The sequence below is a fragment of the Pipra filicauda genome, unplaced genomic scaffold (assembly GCF_003945595.2).
Source record: "Pipra filicauda isolate LSUMZ 115617 unplaced genomic scaffold, ASM394559v2 scaffold20_size4479445_pilon, whole genome shotgun sequence".
NCBI lineage: Eukaryota > Metazoa > Chordata > Aves > Passeriformes > Pipridae > Pipra > Pipra filicauda.
Window position 1 is genome coordinate 3,329,517 of NW_024104321.1, and position 22,083 is coordinate 3,351,599.

Below are 22,083 nucleotides of genomic sequence, written 5' to 3' on the forward strand. Positions count from 1 at the left end.
TAACAATTTTGTCACATGAAAACATTCCCGGCTTCCTGATTCAGATTTTTACAAACAACAGAGGTATTCCTACAATTTTCCTATGTGTAGGAAATCCTATTATCTATATTCTCCCTATTGGAATGGTTGAGTTTTAATAACAGAAAAAGATAGAACATCAGCTGGTACTGTAAGTAGAGTTTTCATGCAGCTGTAGAGCAGCAACCAATGTATGCACTGAGCTTGTCCACTTGTAACCTGTCACATTCCTCCAGATGTAACAACTTTTAAGATTAAACATTAAATATTCTTCATGGTAGTGCTTCAAACCTAAAAAACCAAAAGGACAAGATGATGGCTTGATTTTTGTTTTGTGTAAATGAGACAGAGATCCTCTCTCTGATCCCACTCTTAGCGAGGCCACACCTTCTGACAGAGGAAAGTAAGAATTAATATTGCCAAATCACAGAGAAGGAATAAAATCATCTCATCATCTCATGTCTGAGACTGTAAATGAAATGGTTTAGCTACTGATGTAGCTTACACAAATCTTTTAGCTGACGAATCAATCATCTGCAGACTAATCAGCCAGGCTGCATGACTCTCCTCGTCAGCTCAGGAGGCTTAAATGGGTTTCCATGCTTACTGGTATCTCAGAGGTGTTTTTCTCCTCACACACTCCATTGAGAGGCAAGGGATATGGGGGATGGGTTCTGCACCTGATGTTTTAAAACTTCAACATTTTGAAACCACTTTGCAATTTCAGGATATTCATTGCTTGTCTTCAAAAGGCGTAACACTATGATTCAATACAAATCAACATTTTCCTCCTTGAGCTGATTTCTATTTAAATGAATTCACTACAGTCCATTAGCAAAAGTGAAAATTGGATATCAAAGTACAATGATGTGCAGATTGTTTTGCATAGTAATGGATTTTATATAAAAGCTCCCTAAAGTAGGGATGCACCATCTCAGAGTATTTCAGTACACAAGTGATTCAATGGAATGCCTTGTAATTACATCTTCACTGATTATACCAACTTTGTCTAACTTGCATAAAGTTCAAAATAGAATATAATGAACACATATTGTGTACAGTTCTCCTGAAAGAGATAATCAAACTCTGTACTAATGATTTACCTTAGACTTGAAAAAAACCCTCAACTTTGTGAGATAAAATATAACAGCTGAGGGATTTGTCCTTGTTGTCAAAAGAGACTTAGAAAGTGATTCTAAAGAGAAGGTAGTTTATTTTTTTAAGTGGTTTTCCTTTTTATAAAGTTACTTGGGAACAGGAGGGATCCAGATCTAAATATCTATATTGCCCATGTCAGGTCCATGGCCCTCAACTGCTAATTCCCAGTAATGTTTTACTCAGTCTTGATGGAAGTCTTTTTATGTATCCTGATGGGATTTTTGGCTTCATGTAGCTCGCTACCGCCCAAACACCCAGGCAGCTGTGGGTTCCGAGGCAGAATTTCTTTCACACATTTCACACACAGTGCGCAATAAGTTTTCATCAATGAATGGAGCAGGGAAAAAATCATTGAGTTTTTCATGAGGTACATCTGCCATTGGCCTGCTGGCTCTCAACCAAATCAGCTCCTGTACAAAGGTATACCATGTAATCTATAAGGAAATGGCAAAGAAAACATCATAGACAGTCATAAGAATTGAGATTGTTTTCTATATATACCATGGTGAAAATACAACCTTGTAACTCTCAGCATGACTTTAAAGTGCTGCCAAGTGAGATCATTCAGCTAAAGAAATGAACACTGGAATGACAGTAATAAAGATCTCGATTAAACTATAAAGCAGAGTTCGACTTCATTATTTCCAAGGTTTGCTTCTAAACAAAACATTTTAAGCCAGAGAAAAGCTAAACTAGAGGTGTGGCCAATTTTACAAAGAGGCCATAGTTTCACTCAAAAACTGAGGTTGGAAGGGATTTCTGGACTTTTCAACTCCAGTCCAGTCAGGGACAGACTTGGATTTGTCCATGGGATCTTGGCCCAATGAGTTTTCAACATCTCCAGGGGTGGAGCCCCTACAGTCTCTCTGGGCAACCTGCCATATTGCTTAGTTGCATCTCTTTTCCTTATATCAAATAGAAATTTTTCCTTGCTTCAACTTGTGACCATTGCCTATTGCTCAGGCAATAATCATTGATATAGACCAGCTAATAATTCTTAATGTGGATAGCGCTAATGTCCCCATGGTCAACAAGCTCTAACTTACTTCTGTTCAGTCAGGTTTTAGAAATGTTTTGTTTCCAGAACATCTAGAAAGATTTTTTTTTTTCCTACTACGCCATAGAAAGCAATTCTTGCGATGATGGTGCATGCTCTGTAAAGAATATTAATCTATCCTCATAATAGTTCTACCTGAGAGTTAATTTACCTTGCTTCAGGCCTTCATTATGTAGCAAAATTTCTGGAAAGCTTCCATTCTCTTTTGTCTATCTGCTTGACTGGTAACAAGGTTCTAATTTAATCCATTTCACTACAAATTGCTTTTACCTACCTGCTTCAGCTTTTTGCTGCTTTTCAATCTTTTCCAGTCTCCCTAGCAAGGAGTCAATTTTTGTTTTGATTTGGGTTAATTCCTTCTTGATTGTTTGCAACTCATCTGATTTCACTGTGGAAAGAGAGTAAAATGCAAACCATGAAATAAACTATATTTGTGGTGACCTTCCCCCACTCAAGCAAAACATACTCTTTTTTCTTTTCTCTCTAGTAGAAAGTCTGTTCCTTCATTTCTGTCAGTATTTTTAGAGATTTAGCTTTTAACATTAACATTTTTAGTTAAAAGGCTGAATCCTAGGAAATCAGAGGATTCTAAGCCCCGATGGCAAGAGTCCATGTGATGTGTATTGTTCTGTAATAATAATTTCAGGCAAAATATCTCAAGGGCATTCTTCATAAATCCAAGTCACTTTTACTGAAAAACAGCCTATAGTGAAATATTGATTCAAATATCACCAACAACTCCCAGTCTTGCAATGAGATTTTGTTGAACTATTTTGTATAATAGTGACAACAATAAAAAGATCCCTCACAGTACATATTTTTCAGCAAGAGTGAATAGTAATATAAGTGCTAGGGCAGCCAGGAAAGTAACGTTATGTTCCAGACAAAAGCTTCCTTGCAATAGGTGTTAAATTTTGTTGCTTCAAAAGCTTTCAGTTCTGGTGATTTTTTGTACTTTTTCCAGTTATGGATAATATATGAAAATATTTCGTTTTATGAGCACAGACAAGGACATGGAGGCAACACCTATAAATTCATAGCTGAAGTTTCCAAATCTTTGTTGCCTTGCATTACTCTTCAGTTTTGTTCCTTATTGCACTCCCATTGTCTAACGTAAGAAGGAGTAACTGCTTTGGAGGTGTTTTGGCTTCAAAAGAAACAGCACTGCAGCCCTCATAAATGACCTCATTATTACGGCATTATCAGGACATGTTTTTATGCTCAGTAAGTAGTCCAACCAAATTCACTTGCCCTGTTTGTGCTAGGATATCATGTGGAAAAGGTCAAGACAAGAAAATGGGAACCTTGTGCTAGCATAGGAGAATAAAGACATTTATAAAGGGCAAGAGTAGGTAACGCAACTGTCATTCTTACAAATCTTGTAGGAAGAAATGGACCACCACTGTGAGGGACTAGCAATGGAAGAGCTGTGTTACTTATCCATCCTTACCACTGCTGTAGGAGGATATGAATTGACTTTGGTGTCAGTATCCAGAGCATCAATATACACAATAGGAGGGCCCTGTTTGTGCCCAGGAAAAGGGATGTTCTGCTATGAAGAAGGACATGTTTCCTTTCTGTCAAAAGGATCTCCTGGCTGCATCTTGCTATATCAGTCCTGTTCATTGACTTTTGGGCATGTATATCATCATGGTGTCTTGTATCTCATCATACCCAAATTTGTTTTGGGCAGTCAATGTGATGATGAAGTGTGCAGACAGGTTATTGCCTGCTTCAGTGGTAGTAAATAAGTGTGTGTTTGCTTCAAATCAGCTTTATTCCAAACTTGTAACACATTCACTGAGGTTGAAAGCAAGGTTTTTTATCTTAGAGTATGGGTTATGTGCATTACAGTCATAACATCAGCTAAAGGCAGTAGGTTGCTATATGCAGTAATGCACTTGTTTAATCATGTGCTCATGTTGAAAAATTGCATTATCTCACATTATCATAGGCTGAAACCTCTGATCTCATATTGAATGAACTGTAGGACTTAGGGAAAAAAGCATAAAAATAAACTTTGTGCTAGACTCATATGTTACACAGTATTTGATGGAATTACTTAGTATACTTATAGAGCAAGGCCTTGAAATGTTCTTAGAGAAATAACACGTCACTGTCCAATCCTCCAGATCTGAAACAAAATGTTAAGATTTTGACAACTGTATATTCAGAAGGTTACTGCTTCCTCAGGGGCAGTGGCTGGTCCATGCTGGAGTAGCAAGGTAGTGCAGAGTGAAATGGTGTGAATTGGTCCAACGGGAAACACTAAGTGTTCACAACAACCCACTGTGAAGCCAGCTGGCAACACATCTCGTGCGGCCAAGCTGTTGTGTCAGAGATGGTGCCTTGCTTGGCAAACTTAAGTGTGGCCAAGCCTAAAAGGTCAAAACTCAGAAGTGACACTGCAAGGACCTAATGGTATTTGTTTCCAGTCTACTAAGCCAAGCAGAAGACATTTACACATCTGAGTTTGGTAAGGAAACAGGCACATACATAGGGTTGCTGTTCAACTCAGGTCAAACCTTCTGCTGCACAGGGTCTTCCCTGTGGTGTCCCTAGAAAAAACAGATTGTGAAGAAGACAGCACCAGAGGGAACACAGACACAGCAATGAGGATTCAAAGAACAAAGCCCAGTGGAAAAGGGCCAGGGTGCTGGTCAGCAGCTGGCTGAACGTGAGCCAGCAGTGTGCCCAGGTGGCCAAGAAAGTCAATGGCATCCTGGTTTGTATCAAAAATAGTGTGGTCAGAAGGACCAGGGCAGTGATTGTGCCGCTGTACTCAGCACTGGTGAGGTCACACCTTGAGTCTCGCGTCCAGTTCTAGGCCCCTCACACTACAAGGAAGACGAGGCGCTGGAGAAAGTCTAGAGAAGGGCAATGAAGGCAGTGAAGCTGGTGAAGGGTCTACGGAGTCATATGAGGAGTAGCTGAGGGAGTTGGGGTTGTTTAGCCTGGAGAAGAGGAGGCTCAGGGGAGATGTTATCACTCTACTACTACCAGAAAGGAGGTTGTAGCAAGGTAGGGGTCAGCCTCTTCTCACAGGTAACAAGTGAGAGGACAGAGGACATAGCCTTAAGCTGTGTCAGGGGAGGTTCGGCTTGGACATTAGGAGCAATTTCTCCATGGGAAGAACAATTTGAACATTGGAATGGACTGCCCAGAGAGGTTGTGGGGACACCATCCCTGAAGGTGATCAAGAAAGCACTGGATGTAGCACCTAGTGCTATGGTCTAGTTGACAAGGTGGTAGTTGGTCAAAGCTGGACTTGATGATCTTGAAAGTCTTTTCCAACCTAAATGATTCTTTGATTCTGTGATCATACAGTCAATCACTTCAAGTTAACACTAAAAAAGACTGAAAGAAAAACAGACAAAAAATTTTCAACAAATCCGCACAACAAATTTTCTCCCTGTTTCCAATAGAGTTAAGGTGTAATTTGAGTTGCCTATTGTTTTAACTTGTGGGGAATTTCTCCTAGAGAAATTCCATTCCAAATAATATTGTAGTGGGTATTTCTGTAGAAAGTAGCAATTACTAAAGAAAAATTTTGAAGGACCCTTATGAAAAACAAGTTGAGCATGAGCCAGTAATACACCCTTGTGACAAAGAAGGCTGTCAGCATCCTGGGCTGCATTAGTGAGATGTTTTTCTTTTTTTCCAGCAGATTGAGGGACATGATCTTTTCCCTTGTTATAGTTTAACCACAGCCAGCAACTAAGCACCACACAGTTTCTTGCTCTGCTCCCCTGCAAGCCCCAGGAGGCTGGGGGGGAAGAAAATAGAAAGGGTAAAACTGAGAAAACTTGTGAGTTGAGATAAGAACATTTTATTGATTGAAATAGAATAATATAACAATAATAATAATAAATAAAAATAATACAATAGTGAAAATGAAAATAACAGAGAGAGAAATAAAGCCCAAGGAATAGAAGTAATGTAAGTGAAAAAAACAACCGGTTCCTACCCAACCAGTCCCTGAACAAGCCCTGGGCAACCTTCTCCCTAATTTATTGCTGAGCATGATACCATGGTATGGAACATCTCTTTGGCCATCTGGGGTCATCCATCCCAGATGTGTCCCCTCCCAGCACCTTGGGCACCTCCCAGCCTGCTCATGGTGTGGTGGGGTGAGAAGCAGAAAAGGCCTTGACTCTGTATAAGCTCAGCAGTAATTGAAACATCCCTGTGTCATTAAGACTGCTTCCTGCACGAATTCGAAACACAGTCCCACAGTACCTACTGTGAAGAAAATTAACTCTACCCCAGCCAAACCCAGTACACCTCTCTAATCAGCATTTTTGAGTCCACTTCTGGAGTACTGTGTCCAGTTCTGGGCTCCCCAGACATCCCTTCCAAGGTCAACCATCCTGTGACTGTGTGATTCAATAACTTCAGGCTTTTTAAGCAGTGTTATGATAAAGAAAAAATGTAGAGATTATAAATACTGTACTTGAGGTGTCCTGCTTTGAACATACAAATTCTCCTTTAAAACATCATGGATTTTTTTTTAATTGATCTCAGACAAGAAATAAAGCTGTTGGTTAAGCATGACATCAGACCTTCATGTGTCCAAAATATCTGTTCATCTGCTTTTGAGTAATAGAACAGGAAATTAAAGTAGCTTACTGTTTGGGTTTTTTTCCCTTTTAGCAGATAAGTAAAGCAGTTGACAGAAATGCATGTATTGAAAGGGAAAGAAATCACTAGTGAAATTCCTCAAGCACTGGCACCAAAATGACTAAATATCTTAGGCAACTTTGATGCAAAAAAAGTAAATAAGTAGATGAAAATTATGGATTGCATAAAATTGAAAGGTGTGAGTTCAGAGTGAACTAGAATGGATGGAGGGGTCAGGTGATTTTAAGGAATGTTACATTAGAAAAAATTATGAGATACAATTGCACTGAAAAAAACCCCTACACTGGATTGAGTAACAGCAGAACTCCTACTCTTAGCACCAAGGCTAAAAAGCACTCAGCAGAAAAAGACAGTGACAGAATTGTCATTGGGTTGACAGTAGGCTATCACTATAATGCAACCCTGAGAAATAAAATGCAGTGCTAGGACTTGTCAAATGCTGTATTCCTAAAGATGGAGAAGTGTAATGTCTTCGTGTAAGGAGTATAGTGTGAGTCCAGGTTGAACCACTGAATTCTAGCAGGTATGCATGGAGCAGGGCTGTGAAGATGACCATAAAAATGTTTCCATTTTACATATACAGCCTGTACTGTGACAGAAGCATTTTGGTTGCTTACCTGAGAAAAAAGAAGGTAAAAAGAAATAAAACTTATATGCTAACACAGTGTTGGCAGAACAAATGAATATGAACAAAGGAGAAACAAACTAAGTTGGAAATTAGAAGAAACAGAGACAGAAAAAATGCAAACATTAACTAACTTTAAAATGAAGCGTAAAGGATTAGAGGATGCAGCAACTTGCAACAGTATGGAATTTGATTCAGTGACCCTTTCCAGCCCTTTGGGCCTTCTGGAGTGCATCTTTCATTGATGTATCTAACGCCAAAGGAAATAATCTACACCCAGGTGAAAACAAGAAATGTAATATTAAGGTCAATCACATTTTTAGAAATGAAAGTGCTGCTGTTGAACTACAGCTATATTTGTGAAAAGCTTTTTGCCATAAATACAAATTGATTCATCCAGAAAGCATGATTTAGATTTCTTTGGAAAAAAATGTCATGTATTTTTATCTAAGCCCTTCAAGTTTAATACAAACTATTTTATCATATTTTATTATTTACTTATCACCAAAAAATCAGTTAGCTGATGAAGCTAAATATAAACTATACGAGTGAAAATTAATTCATTTAAAGACATAATTCAATACATATTGTAACATCTTAAGTGTCTAGTCCTTAATCGTAAGTAAATGGGGTATAAAAGATTTGATTATTATTTTCCTCCTTATTTTATATGTGTAAAATTAAAGTGCATACCCTGAGAGCTTTAATTTCTATATTGTCAGAAAAAGTGAATTTTTCCCAGTTCTACATAGTGATCTGAATTTGCTGCTCCATACTATTAGCATGAAGAACTACTATGTGTGATTTACACACCAACATTTAATTTTGTGCATAACTTCTAATAGTTTGGAAATGCCGATTTAGTGTTTTCAAGTCTTTGGAGTTAAAAAGAAAACAAAATACTGTCAACTGCTCTTTGAAAATTAAAGATTTAGGAAAGAAATCAAATTTTCCTATTTCATGTTTTGGAAGCAAACTTAGAACACATATTGTGACTTTTTGGTCAAGCAAGAATTTACTGTGCTGGCAGACATTATTTTTGCAGATGTACTCATCAACGAGCAAGGCATTTTTTATTTTTGTAACATTTTTGCTCTGTGCCACAACAAAATCCCGTCTTTGGATTGCTGGTTTTCAGAAGTGAGTCCTTTTAATTTGGGTAATTTGACTGAGGGCTCTCCTGTGTTCTAACCTTTAATATGATATGTATGTATTAATTTTCTGGATTCAGTCCGAATGTGGAGAAAACCTAGGAGAAGACTTACGTCTATAAGATTTCTACTTACATCTGAAAAGTATGTTAGAGGATGTGATCTCATGAGGGTTTTGATATTTGGGGGTGAAATCTTTCAAGCATAGGCAATACCATTTTGACATTGTTAATTTTGAACTTGCAATTAAGCTGTTTTACGGTGTTACATTTGATTTAAAATTCCAAATAGTTTCCTTCCCAGAACTATGTTTCTCCTTATTGAAGGAATCCTTTATTTAACTAGCAATAAACTATGATTAGAATCAACAGTGCCTTAGTTCAAGGGGTCAGATTAGCAGCATAGAGTGAGGGGCAACAAAATACTAAATTGCTTCATCCCACAATTCAACATACTTCTCTGAGAAAATGGCAAAGGAAGCCACAAAATATACATTCTCCACTTTCCAAATTGAAGCCCCTGAGTTCCATTGTTTCTCTGATAAAGGTCTTACAATAAGCTGATTACATTCTTGTTCAAGTCAATAAAATCATGTTTCTACTTTTATGATGGGTTGGCTGGACTTCATAAAAAGGGAAGTAATTCTTTGGGGAAATTAAGTATGAAAATCTGTATACTGTGTGTCTGACTCCTTTTAAAGATGTGCTACATGCAGAAAGAATTTTTTGTGCAATTTATTCCATCACAATAAATAGTCTCTGCAGTTTTGTTCCAATTGCCATTGTAAAGAACTAGGGGTAGAAACACAAGAAAGGTGAAACTGTCAAACAATATTTTAGTGATGCATCTTGCAACTCTTCCTTAAATGTTAAAGAGCTGAATCCAAGGATGATCTTGTCACTTGGAGTTCTATGACTGACATTTTTAGAATTCAGATCACACCTGAGTACATTGAAGGATGCTTTCACTGGGGCATAACACTGTCTGTTAGGACCCGAGCACTCCTGATTGTGCTTCCAGTGAATAATTTATAGGTTCTGCAACACTTGCCATGTTACACAGACAGGATTTTGGAAGTCTTATAGCAAGTGACTACGGGTACTTGGACCAGAGTAGAATCCTATAATATGTCTTACTTAAGTCCTGACGTGGTACTACAAAACACTTTTTGAAATGCAGAAGAAATAGTAAAGCCAATTTGGTGATATCTATATTTGGAAGAGATATCTATACGTTAATCTAATATTTTCTGTCTCATTCACCACAATGAAAATCCAGATTTCTGGGCAAGAGTTCTTCTTGACATCTGTTGCAATACACTAAGATCCTCAGCTCTCTAGAAGAACTTTAGAGTTATTCTAGTTCTGGGCAATGAGAAAAAAATGTAAAGTACTTATCTGAAAATAATTCATCTTTTCAAGGTAAAGCGAGTCCAAAAAACCCATTCTTATTAGATTATGTTTTAGGATAACTAGCAAATTGAATGTACTGATATGACTAACAATTCATATGGATAAAACAACAGTAAAGGATGAACAAATGAGATATAATGAATGAATTTGTAAGCGTATATACTTACTAAAGCTTTGATTCACTGTGTGAAAATCCAGAGACCCAAGGGCTGAAAAGGACTAACAAAATAATTTAAATTCCAAATTTTCTAAATTGAAGATCTTGAGCTGCATGCTTTCTTTTAAATTTATAGGAGAAAACATAATTCATCACTTAAAGTACTGAGGAAAGGCAAAAAGCATTTATGGACAAGTGGATTACTTCAAGATGTGTATGAAAATATCTAGACTCATGCTTATCTTCCAGAGAACAAAGGAAGTGTTACTACTCCCAGTAATCCTCTTAGGGTCTGAGTGAGCTTCATAACATGACATCTAAATTTAGATATCTTCCTGTTTGCTAAGTGTGAAAACTCCCCTTTTTGGTAATGGACATCTAACCATTCATTCACTGAAGACTTATGAATGATTTAACTGTACAGGCAAGAGAGCATCTCTTTTTCAGAATGTTATCCTTTCCAAGGATGGTTTGAGATCCTTTCTCCTGAGTGTACAACATTACCTTTAGTTCTGTTTACCACATGTCCGTTCTTTCAGTCACATGTTTATTACATGTTTTCCTTCAAGATCTCTGATATCATCTCGTCATACAGTAGGATTAAGAGTGGATCCTGGTGGGCTCCCTAGAGGTCCAACTTCTTTGTTAGATACTAGTGTGTGAGATTTGGATATGTTATTCAAGCACAATATATAACTGGGTACTGTTGATGCTATAATTAACTCCTCTGGCAGTAAGATGTACTGTTGATGGATTCACATGTGAGACAGCATGATGTTTTGTTGGCCACTCTGGTACTGCAAAAGTCTTATTGAAGTCCCTCCATTCTTTCTAATATCTGATCCCTACCTGATCTTTCTCTTCCTCTTCCAGTGACGCTTCCAAGGACAGTATCACTCCACATAAGGGGCAGGGGAAGACGGGTGGGTGCTGAAAGATGCACGAAGAGGAAGATGAAGTTCCCAGGACATACTATGTAGTGGGGAGCTTGATGAACTTGGAGGAGGGAATACCTATTGTTCATCAACTCTTCTAAGGCCAGCTCACTAAAGAAGGGTTAAATAACCCCAAGTTGCCAATCCTGTTTTGAACTTCCTTTAAAACAAAGACACTTTGCCTCTTTCTATCCTCAAAAGAATCTGGTAAAAAAAGAACATATAACCCAACCTCCCCTGCCCCTCCCAGCCCATCACATCATCTTACATACAACCCTCATCTCCATATAAGTCATTGTGCCTCTGTCTGTAACAAGATTATTATCTTTGCTCCAGTACCAGCTGTACACAAGACCTCATGATGCATGAGCAGTTGGGATGATAGAAGATTTTAAACAGGCTTCTTCTGAGGCCAAGGAAGCAGCTCAAATGTTGTTGAAAGAATTTTCTTCAAAAGTGTCATCAGTGTGCTCCTTGACTTGCAGGAAAGGCCTGGAAGTTTTGCTAAAACAGCCAGTTTTTCAAGCTAGAGACTGAGGATAGGAAATGACTGCAACAGAGCTATACAGTGGAAACTGTCTGCTTGCAGAAATTGCTAGGATCATTGTTTCAATAATATTCAACTGATATGAGCAACTCACATTTGGATCCTGAGGAAGAAGCCCCACTTGAGGTGGATCGTGATGCTCCTTTCATGGAGAAAACCCCTTTGCCCCTACGAGTTGTTGTCACAGCCACACGAGGACGTTTCAGTGGAATCACTGCACGGGGCGGTGGAGGGACACGGCCATGGTAATCAAACAACCTAGAAAAGATTAAGTCAGCCGAACTCCATAAAACCTTCCGTGATTTCATGTCATGGAAGCCCTGTCAACTAAATTTTCATGTTATCTTTGAGAAAATTAGCCTTTCAAACCTTAATCACTTTATATCACAGTCAAATTACATTTCAAGGATCTATACACATTAAGTGCCTTATTCAGATTTCAGTCACAGACCAGTGCATAGCTCTGGTCATATTTTTTTGCATGATTTAAATAAAGGATTCATTATAGGACTCTGTTATTTGCAGTATGGAAAATCCATAACCTGCTTTCCACAGATCCACATCGTTTCATTGCACACAGCCAACAGTAGTACATTTTGTTGTGATATTGCAGGTCCTTTATTACATGCATGACTTAAATTCCAGTTTTCTATCTGCTATCTTTAAAGATGTAAAAAGTGAAAAAGAACTTTTCTGAAGACAACCATCTCTATAAAAAAATATCCTGCAGTTTGTAAAATAGCAAGAGTCTTTGCATATGTTCTCATTATTGAAGAGTGAATTAGTGCAAAAACAATAAAATACCCAAGCATATTTAACTAGAAAAAAAAAAAGTGTTGTTCAAATCAAAACCACTAGCAGGTAGATATTCAGAGATTTACCACTACAGCCAATGAAAGATGCTCTATAAAAAAATGAGCTATTATTGCCAAACAGAATTGCCCAGTCCTAAAAATAAAGTTATCAATAGCAGATAACTAGCCTTTGTAGAAGAAAATAAAGGCAGTAGAAAAGGTAATAAAAACTACAGATACACACTTGAAAACAGGCACACAAGAAACAGTAATTCACTCACCACAGCATCTAACAATGTGCTCAAACGGAAGCAGAATCAAACTTAAATCTTCTAACTCATTTTCTGTCAAGTAAACACTTAGTGTTTAAATCCTAGGTTCCTTACTTCTGTCTATACTGTAATCTTACAGAAAATGTAACCATCTCCCTCTTTTTCTGTAGTTGTCTACAAAATGTGTCACAGAGATCCTGTCACCCCCACTGAACATGAACTCCATGGCCTCAAATATTCTCACAAATAAGCAGTTTCTAGCCACTGTGAGCATAACTAAATAACTGTGTATGAAGATGAACATGGAAACATTTTTTTTTACTTTTAATGTAAATAATAGTGTTTATTGTCACACATCACTTATCATATTGGATGATCTGCAGGTTGGTGACTATCTGCTGTTTGACATTACTGAAAAAATGTTTCAGAAGAACTTTAAGCTATCATGCACATGTTCATCATGTGATTATTCCTCCAAAAGTGATTTTTTTATGGCTTCCAGTGTTTCATGTTTAGATAATATAGTGAAATGTGAAACTATACTTCCTTTTCTTCAATATATATAGAACTGTTATCTATCTATTCCTACACTTATTTCTGAACTTATGCAGATTTTGGGCTTGGTGTTTTGTTTTACCAAGTTCTATACATTTCAATAATACACTTTCTTTTAAAAAAGAATGCTTCCATTTATAAGTTTTGAAGTACCCTGCCTGTTTTTCCTTGTGCTTGTAATAGGAGGAATGGTAAACAGAAATGCTCAGTTCTAAAGCAATTCTTTGCCCCAATAATCACTAATATGCACATAATTGTACCTTTTGTTTCAGCCACCCTTCTAAAATGTACAATCCCAATCTTGCCAATCTGTCTTCATATAGATTTTATTTTAGAGCACTAGCCATTCTTGTCACCCTTTTCTGACCCTACCACTGCTTTAGTCAAGGTAAGATAGAAGTATTCTACCTTCAGAGAAGTTGGAAAATTAATAGATATTAGAAAACAAGATCTATGGTTTGGGGTAAAACACAAAAATTCAGGAAGTTCAGAAGTTCAAAAGTTCAAAAATTCAAAGAATCATGACTATAAATCTTAAATTATATTCCTATAGACATGTTGGTACTTGATATGTTGTATTCTCCATGAGATTTTCTTTTCCATGACTACTATATAGAGCTTTTCATCTTTCCCTTCCATTAACTTGTATTTAACAGAGACTGGTAAAGGTCCTATGGTTTTTATTGTCAGAAGATCAGTATGTCCAGCCTTGTGAGGTTGGACATATTTTGGTTTTCTATCATATTTAGGTTTTCTATCATAAAGTTTCTGCTTTCTTAATCCTGAAAGATTTCTAAATTAGAAAATCATACTATTAAATAGATTTATGGATACATTTCACTCTCAGTGCTTTTCCATAACAACACAATCACCAAGACAGACAGCAGGCTCCACAGAGACAATTTTTAATCTACCATAAATATTTCTTTCATTGTGAAAGTGTAACCATTATAGTTGGCCATTTGTTCTACCCATAACATACAGAATAAGGGAAAAAACAAAACACATATAACTTTAATATTCATGTGTCATCGATATGAAACACGATGTTTAAAAACATACAATTGCACTGATGAAGTTCAGCACAATAATCTTGGGAAGGTAACTTTTTACAGGACATGAGCTGCTCCTACTGTAAAGGATGGACTGAGTGGAATTAAACTGCATTGATGGCTTTCACTCCATATGTTTCTATCTCATTAATTTTAGCTTGTACAAAGGGGCCATGGTGATTTACATGCAATACCAAAAGTAGTGGCTCAAATTGAATCAACCCCAGGAAAAAACAAACCTGAAAAATATTTTTTATATTTTTCTCACTGTGTTCCTAAGCTGAAAGGTATATAGCACATGCTAACTTAAGTTCCGGGTGTGAACTGTTCCCCTGCTACTGTCCATTGCTTCATATAAAAGAATTCTCAAATTAGAAGACATTGGTGGAGCAATGTTTTGTTCCCCTCTGACTCACTTGGCCTGTGCTAAACCAAGCTGCTGTAATGCAGAGACACAGCACCGCTGGATGATGAGTTGGTTATTTATGATCATTCATGCTATCCCTGTGTTGTGGAGATTCTGCAATATCTGAATAAACAAATTTTCACAGTGCTGAGCTAGGTTGTGTGCATGTACTCAAGGCAGAATCTCCAATTGCTCAGGTATTCAAATTCTTTTCCTCCTATAGAAACACACCTGTGGTTCACCTTGTGCTTTTGCTTCCCTCAAGGTTCTTCTAGATTTTTAAATGTTCTCAGAACATTCTTCAGGAGACATTCTATATCTTTTCATATGTATGGATGAAAAGACAAAGACATGAATGTCATACTGAAGAATTTTACAGACGCTATGTTTTGCAGTGAAAGTAGGCCTGGAAGAACTCTGTAGGAAGAAACAGTGAGCAGTTAAACTATTATTAAACTATTCAGCACAGCAAATGCTCCAAAAGCTCTTAGAGAATAATAAAATTAAAAGAGCTGTTTAATAAGCATACATTTGGTGGTGGTAATCTTCTCTGGTTTTGATATATTCAAATAGTCTTCTGATACACAATGGAAATAATGAAACGAATAATGTGTAAAATCAGAACTGACCTGTTTGACCAAATGATGAGACTACATTATAAACAAACAGTAGCAATGGTGTAGGATGTACAAAAATATAGCCACACATACCGATTGTAGAAATCATCTCTGTAGTAATCATAATCAAAGACATAACCACTGTGGAAAAAAGCAGAAAAACAAGAATGAACTGATTTATAGAGAAATACACACTGATCAAAACTTCTGTGATAATATAAGCTTGCTCTCAAACTTCAAATATGTTCAAAGTCCTTTCACTTGTTCAGCACAACCATATACTGTTCATTACATCTATCAATGCTGTTGTCAGCTATCACTGTAGTATATTTGGAAATGTGAAGTCTGGGGCATGCAGAACAATGTAAACAGTTGACAGCACATACAGAACGGATTTAATACAGCGTGACAGCTCTGTAATTAGAGGATCATTACAGTGCAATTCTCTGAGTGATCAGATGAAGTTAACATTCCAATACTGACACCCTCTTCTTTTCTGGGCTAACATAACATAATCAGTGGATTAGGAAGACAGTTAAGTACATGAAAGATTGGTAAATAAGTGAGTAGGTGAGCTGAGCTAAGACAATGACTTTGATTTAGGAGAAACATGAAAATGGTTGGGCTGCTTGCTGGTCCTTGAGTTCACCAAATTTATTTTCATAATAAAGAGAAAAAGCAAAAAGTTAGGAAAATGAATATTGTAATCAACAGTGTTACAGAAATTATTTCCTCTCAGGTTTAGGAAGGAATATACATAGCAGTCTGGGAAAAGACAGGCACCATCAAGGGAAAAAAACAGGTAGGAAATTGCAAAGGTCCAGGAAAACTATTTTTGAGCTGTCAATTGCAAAGTCAGTCTTAGATTGATCTTCCTGGTTTTGCATTCCATTAGCAAGTTTCTACCTGTATGGTGAAACAGCAATGAAATCTTATCTATCTCACACATCTGAAAAAAAACCCCAACAAACCAACAAACCAATGAACTAACAAATGCTCTGCATGGAAAAGTCATAAGGGTTTATTACTCTGCCTAGTAACACAACCCCTAAGTTTTTCACCGGCCTGAGAGAGATAATTATGAATAGTAGAGGTAAGAAGAATGAAGAAAGCATCATAGGAAAGGATAAACTTTAAGTGAGAAAGGAAAACAGTAGAGAGAGTTAGAAAGGACAAAGCACAGAAGAAAATATTCCCCAAAAATAGAGAGAGATCATAGAATGATAGTGGTTTAGCTCGGGAAGGACCTTAAAGATCACCTAGTTCCAGCCCCCTTGACATAGACAGGGACACCTGAATGATAGTAGCTATGTATTAAAGAAGTTTCCTTCACAGGGAATGAACTCATGGATAATTTCTGCTCTTGAACATTGAGCAAAATGTCTTCAGGGTTATTTTAGTACCTAATTTGAAGAATGGGTCAAGAATTCTATCAAAGTAGGTCAGGGTACAGTTACCACCCCTGCCACATCTGCTTCAGATGCAAGTGCCTAATTGCAAATGATAGATTAAGTTGTGTTGATTGCTTGTGTAATACCGTAGTTGAAGATCATGAGATTCGCCAGGTGAGAAAGCCGACTGTGGTCCTTTTGGTAATTTATTTGAGAAAAGAATGCCCTATAAGCATTTTATGTGACACACTTACTAAGTAAAGCAGCCCTGAGAGACTAGAACACAGCAGCAAGCAAGCTATGTCTAGGAGAGGATGCAAAATATCATTAAGTAATAATAGATCGTGTATAAGGATCATGTTTCTGTAGCTTAATGCAAAACTAGCAAAAAATTTCCTAAACTATGTGACAGCTCTTATTTTGTCTTTCACTCTATATCCAGTCTGCATGGAACAAAGAAATAGCAGGTGGCAAAGCTATTATTTTATTTACAGCTATTCAGAGCTTCCTAGTGGTTTTATTTAGCTGAATGATTAATAGCTGCAGTAAGCCCAAACTTAATATTCAGTGTGTGTTTTTAAGTAGAAGATAACAGACAGTTTGAAGAAAAAAGATTAAATTTAAAAGCCCTGTCACATGAAACCTTTCACCTGGGGGTGAAATTAACTTAATTTGCATAAAGACCAGACAAATTCACTTTTTCAAGGTTGAAGACCATGAAGTTGATGAAGAATAATTCGTTTTGCACCAGATAGAGTAAGACTGGAGGATGACTATATTTTTTGTAGTAACTCAGCTCTGGCCCACAGGACACAGTAAGGACTACTGGCCTTTCATTGGGCTTTCAGAGTGTGAAACTTACTTTTCATGTACAAATGCCACTACAGAAAGGGCTTAAAGCTATCCCCAGGAACGGTGGCACTGATAAGTCAAGGGAAGGAGAGAGGTCTCAAGCAGACATCTCAATGTCCTTTTTTAAAAAGTCAGTAGGATTAAGAGGTTGGGAAAGGCTCACAGGTTCCTCAGATGAGGGTCTGTGGTGGTTTGGGCTAGGCCTTCCTTGGTGACCAGTTTGTAACCAAGGAAGGGCCCAGATTTACCCAGTATTCCCTACGATTTTTACGTAAGCCAGGCTATAAGAAGAAAGGAGGAGAGGCCTTCGCTCTCTTTCCTTCTGGCGGCTTGGAGGTGCAGGTTCCCTGCTGTTGAGTCTGCCGTGTTGGGGAGCGAGGCCTGGTTAGGTCTTGCTGACCTTGGGAGACGGAGGTTGCCGGCGATCGTTCCGGAGCGACTCTCGGTTGTCCCAAGGAGAGTAGTGAGATATTTCTTTGCTAACTCTTTTAGTGGATAGATATTGGGATGCTAATTGGGATATATATATGTATTATTTTGGTTTTGTTCCTTTTCCCTTCCCCCTTCCCATTCCCTTGTGAAATTGTATATATATATATTTCAATTGTATATACCTGTAACATAAGTGTAAATATATTTATATATATTTATATATATCACTGTAGCTGTCTCTCTCGTTTCAGGTTTCCTTGGTTGTTTTTCTCCCTCTTCTCCCTGAGGTTTGGGGGGGCGTTACTTCTTGTGGTAAGGTTTGGAGACTTGGCAGGGAGCCAGCTTCAAACCATACCAGGGTCACTGCAAACAGAGAAGGTTTTGGGAAGGGAAAATGCAGGAAACGATCTCTTTTGTGGCAACCAATTGTTTCTCTCCTTCCCTACTTCTGCTCTCACTCTGCCACTGTACCACTGAGGAGTTCCTGTGGCACAGCATTCTTCATGCAGAATACTTTTATATTGTTGAAAAATGTGGTTTGTATTTTTCTTTTTTTATTATTAATTTTTAAATTTAGCCCAACTTCTTGGATAATACTTGTCTTTTGAGAGAAGAAATTTTTCACATCAGTCAGCTCCTGAAAGCTTCATTCTTTTGCTCTGTTCTCTGTTCAGGTAACTTCTGTCTTAAAACTGAACTCAGTCCTTTATGTATCTTCAGCTTTGCAAATGACAGCTTCAACATGCATCATCTAATGCTTATCTGTGGAACCAGAGCAGGAATAAGAAGGACATTCTGTAGTGTGGCTATCATATGGCAGTGTAACCTCTGAATTGCTGAAAATTTTTATGGATTGCTTATATTACCTTTTAAAATATTTAATTGCTTCAGAAACATCTGATACTTTTATTGTGTCTCTGAATTTCCCCTGAAGAAACCCCAGTGGTTTTCTTATAGTGTTGTACAGCTGAAGCGATATAAACAGCTCTGCTACAGATGATACCTCTAACCTTAGTTTAGGCGCTTTGTGTTTTTGCATGGTTTAATTCAGTAGCATCCATTGCTACCCAGATAAGAGGCAACTGCAGGTATTCTGTATGTTGCATGTCAGTCAGTCTCTGAAATGGGCATACACCTGGCTTTAGATGGAGCAAACGTTATCCAATCTGTCCTTCTTATCCATCTCTCTGCCAAAAGGTTACTGAGCCCATGACTGGATGTGACATGCAAATGTTTGTGGCTTCTAACAGTGCAACCTGCTAGCACAATTAACAAGCTAAAAGCAGTTGATTTGCTTATATTTCTAGTCTGAGTTTATTGTAAACAAAATAGTCACAATTAAAGGGAATCCCTATTAATTAAGTCCCATTTACCAAGTTATGGGAACGGGGCACTCCAGCAGGATTTGAGGAGGGAATCTCTGCCTTTACCACAGACCATTCGGGATCTCTCTGCAGTGGCAAAAGGCATTTCTGTGTGGAAGTGCCATTCATGGGGAGTGGGAAAGAGCCAGGTCTGCACAGGGACTCCTTACCTGGGACCACTGGCAAAGATGTTGCAACAGCTACTTGACCCTCAAAGTAGGAATTGCACCCAGCAGTACTAAAGGTGGATGGGCTGCTATGAGTTCTCAAAAGAGCAAGGGCCTCAATTCCATTTTTCTTTCCCATTACTTAGTCACCTTGAAAAAAGCAGATGGAATTCAAGTGTTGATCATGGATGAAAAATATGTTGAATCTTACAGAATAAGAACGGTGAAGGTGGGTGGCTTTAAAGCTTTGGGAAATTTTGATGTGGACCCTTCTTTATATCCATGACCTGGGTCTCTTTTTCCCCTCTCTGAAATTCTACCTGTAATTACACACAACACAGAGGCAACTTAGCTCCTGGGGCTAAGCGTCCTTCACTGGTACTGCTGAGTTCACAGTAACAGCCCACAGACACAAGACATCGTGTGAAATACATACAATCATAGAATAGTTTAGATTGGAAGGGGCCTTTAAAGATCATCTAGTCCAACCCCTCTGCAATGAGCAGGAAAATCTTAAACTAGATCAGATTTCTCAGAGCCCTGTCCAATCTGATCTTGACCATTTTCAGGATAAGGTCTAGGTTTCATAAAGGCAGTTCCTAGTCCTATTGACTGTGAAGCAGTTGTCCTGCATGTGTACTGAAAAGGTTATGAACCAATGACAATGAAAACAACACAAAACAGAAACAAATTTCCTGATGTAGGACAGAAAAAAATCTGCTTTTCCAACCACTCTCTTGGTTGGCTTTTCCCTTTGTCACTCCTTTTTTTTTTTTTTTTAAGTTGAATGACGACATTTCATCTGTAATAATATGTTGAAAGATTATAGTGTGAAAGCAGTACATCTCTCCATCTATAGCCATAATTGTCCCTACTTCTGCATGTCAAGGGACGCATGTAAGATTTGGTCAGAGCTGCGGTATAGCATGAAGCAGAGAATTAGCACAGATAATCACTGGCACTGAGATCAAGGTGACTGCAGGGCTCTTTACATCTTAAGAGTTATTCCTCAGTTACCCAACAACCTGTGTGATGGAGGCTGCAGGAAATCACTCATATGGTGTTGAATACCAAATACTCAGCAGGTCAGAAGCAGAGAAAGGTTTAGACGAGACTGTGAACTAGTGGAGTCAGCGGTTTCCTAATGGCACTGTAAACAGGCAGATTACTTACCCACAAACATATGCCATCTCTATAATATTAAAAACAGAACTGTGTGCATGATTCTGATACCAGAGAAGAAGACAGTAAAAGACACTGTAATGATCACAGTGAGGCAAAGAAAATTCATCAGTAAAGTGTGTTTCTGCTAAGCAAAATCATGGTTCCTTTTTCTGACTTAGTATTATCAAGAAAATCTTGTATGAGCTGTCTCTTTTAGCTTCACTAAACACTATGCCTGCTTAAAATTGTGTATGCCTGAAGAATAAAGGATTCCCCAACAACTTTATTTTCAGAGCTATGATGTTGCACATGTTCAAAATTCCTATGCGTATCAGCAGTTGCACATGGGTCAATCAAGCAAAAAAAATAATGTTTCTGCATCTTTGAAATAAACCTATGGATATTGAAAACATATTCTGCAGTGTAATCTTTCTTGAACTCTGTGTCCCATGCCCACAAAAGATTTTTATAAACTAAGGTTCACATCCTGTTTAAAATTAGTTAGCTCCAAACAGTAGAGAATATAACTGACTTCAGTTGGGTTATTCTAACTTTAGAATGGTTAATGCAGAACAGAGCAGAAATAGCTTTTGTTGTTTTCATGGCAACAAGAATTTTGTCTTGCATCTAAGTCAGCCTTAGCTAATATCTATTTTATTTTCTACTGGTACAAAGATGTATTTGTAAATCATAAATAGTGACAAACCAGGCATAATGTATCTTAATTCAACTGACGGTGCAATCACCATTTTTATTGTCAATTGCTTCTCTGTTGTCAGGCCTGGATAAAACTATTAAATACAAAAGCAATAATTCCTCAATCAAACTCTTTTTAGAAAGCACATATCGACCTAATGGTTAAAACTAGCATTCCAGTCACTTGTAAAGTCATTTCTCTTGTCATGTAAAAAGAGTTTTAGAAATTGTTCCTACTGAGTGGAAAAGAGAATCAGTCTAAACTGACATGATGTTTGCAAGGAAGTGGGTGAAGGTAACTAGATGGTTTAGAGAATAAACATCGAAAAATGGAAACTTTCCCTGTTAGAAAATCCATCAGACGGAGATGACTTTCATGAGCTGTTGAAAAAAAAAAGGTGGAGATTTCAGGCCCCTTTTCAGTGGATGGTTACCTACATTCCTAAAGACATGAATTGAATTGGTGGGCTGAATCCTACCTTTACTTTAGAGATGATTCAATTTTAGGTAAGGACTAGAATGCTGATAGAAGTGAAGGACACTTCTGTTTTGCAGTTTTGGCTGTATATTCTGCAGAGAAAGAGAATATTCTACAGAACCTTCTTTTTGCTGACAGACTT

At 37.7% G+C, this 22,083-nt stretch overlaps 1 protein-coding gene across 9 annotated transcripts in view; it reads right to left on the reverse strand.

Moving 5' to 3' along the window:
* Positions 1-22,083, reverse strand: part of RALYL (RALY RNA binding protein like) — a 375,799-nt gene that overhangs the window by 23,236 nt on the left and 330,480 nt on the right. For 7 of the 9 annotated variants that reach the window (XM_039380967.1, XM_027736501.2, XM_027736500.2 and 4 more), the window contains 4 exons: positions 15,491-15,538; positions 11,796-11,959; positions 11,069-11,149; positions 2,508-2,621 (listed from right to left, as the gene is read on the reverse strand). In XM_039380967.1, coding sequence (XP_039236901.1) covers positions 2,508-2,621; positions 11,069-11,149; positions 11,796-11,959; positions 15,491-15,538 — 407 coding nt within the window. The remainder of the gene's footprint in view (positions 1-2,507; positions 2,622-11,068; positions 11,150-11,795; positions 11,960-15,490; positions 15,539-22,083) is intronic. The other 2 variants (XM_039380968.1, XM_027736502.2) reach the window with 1 other exon arrangement.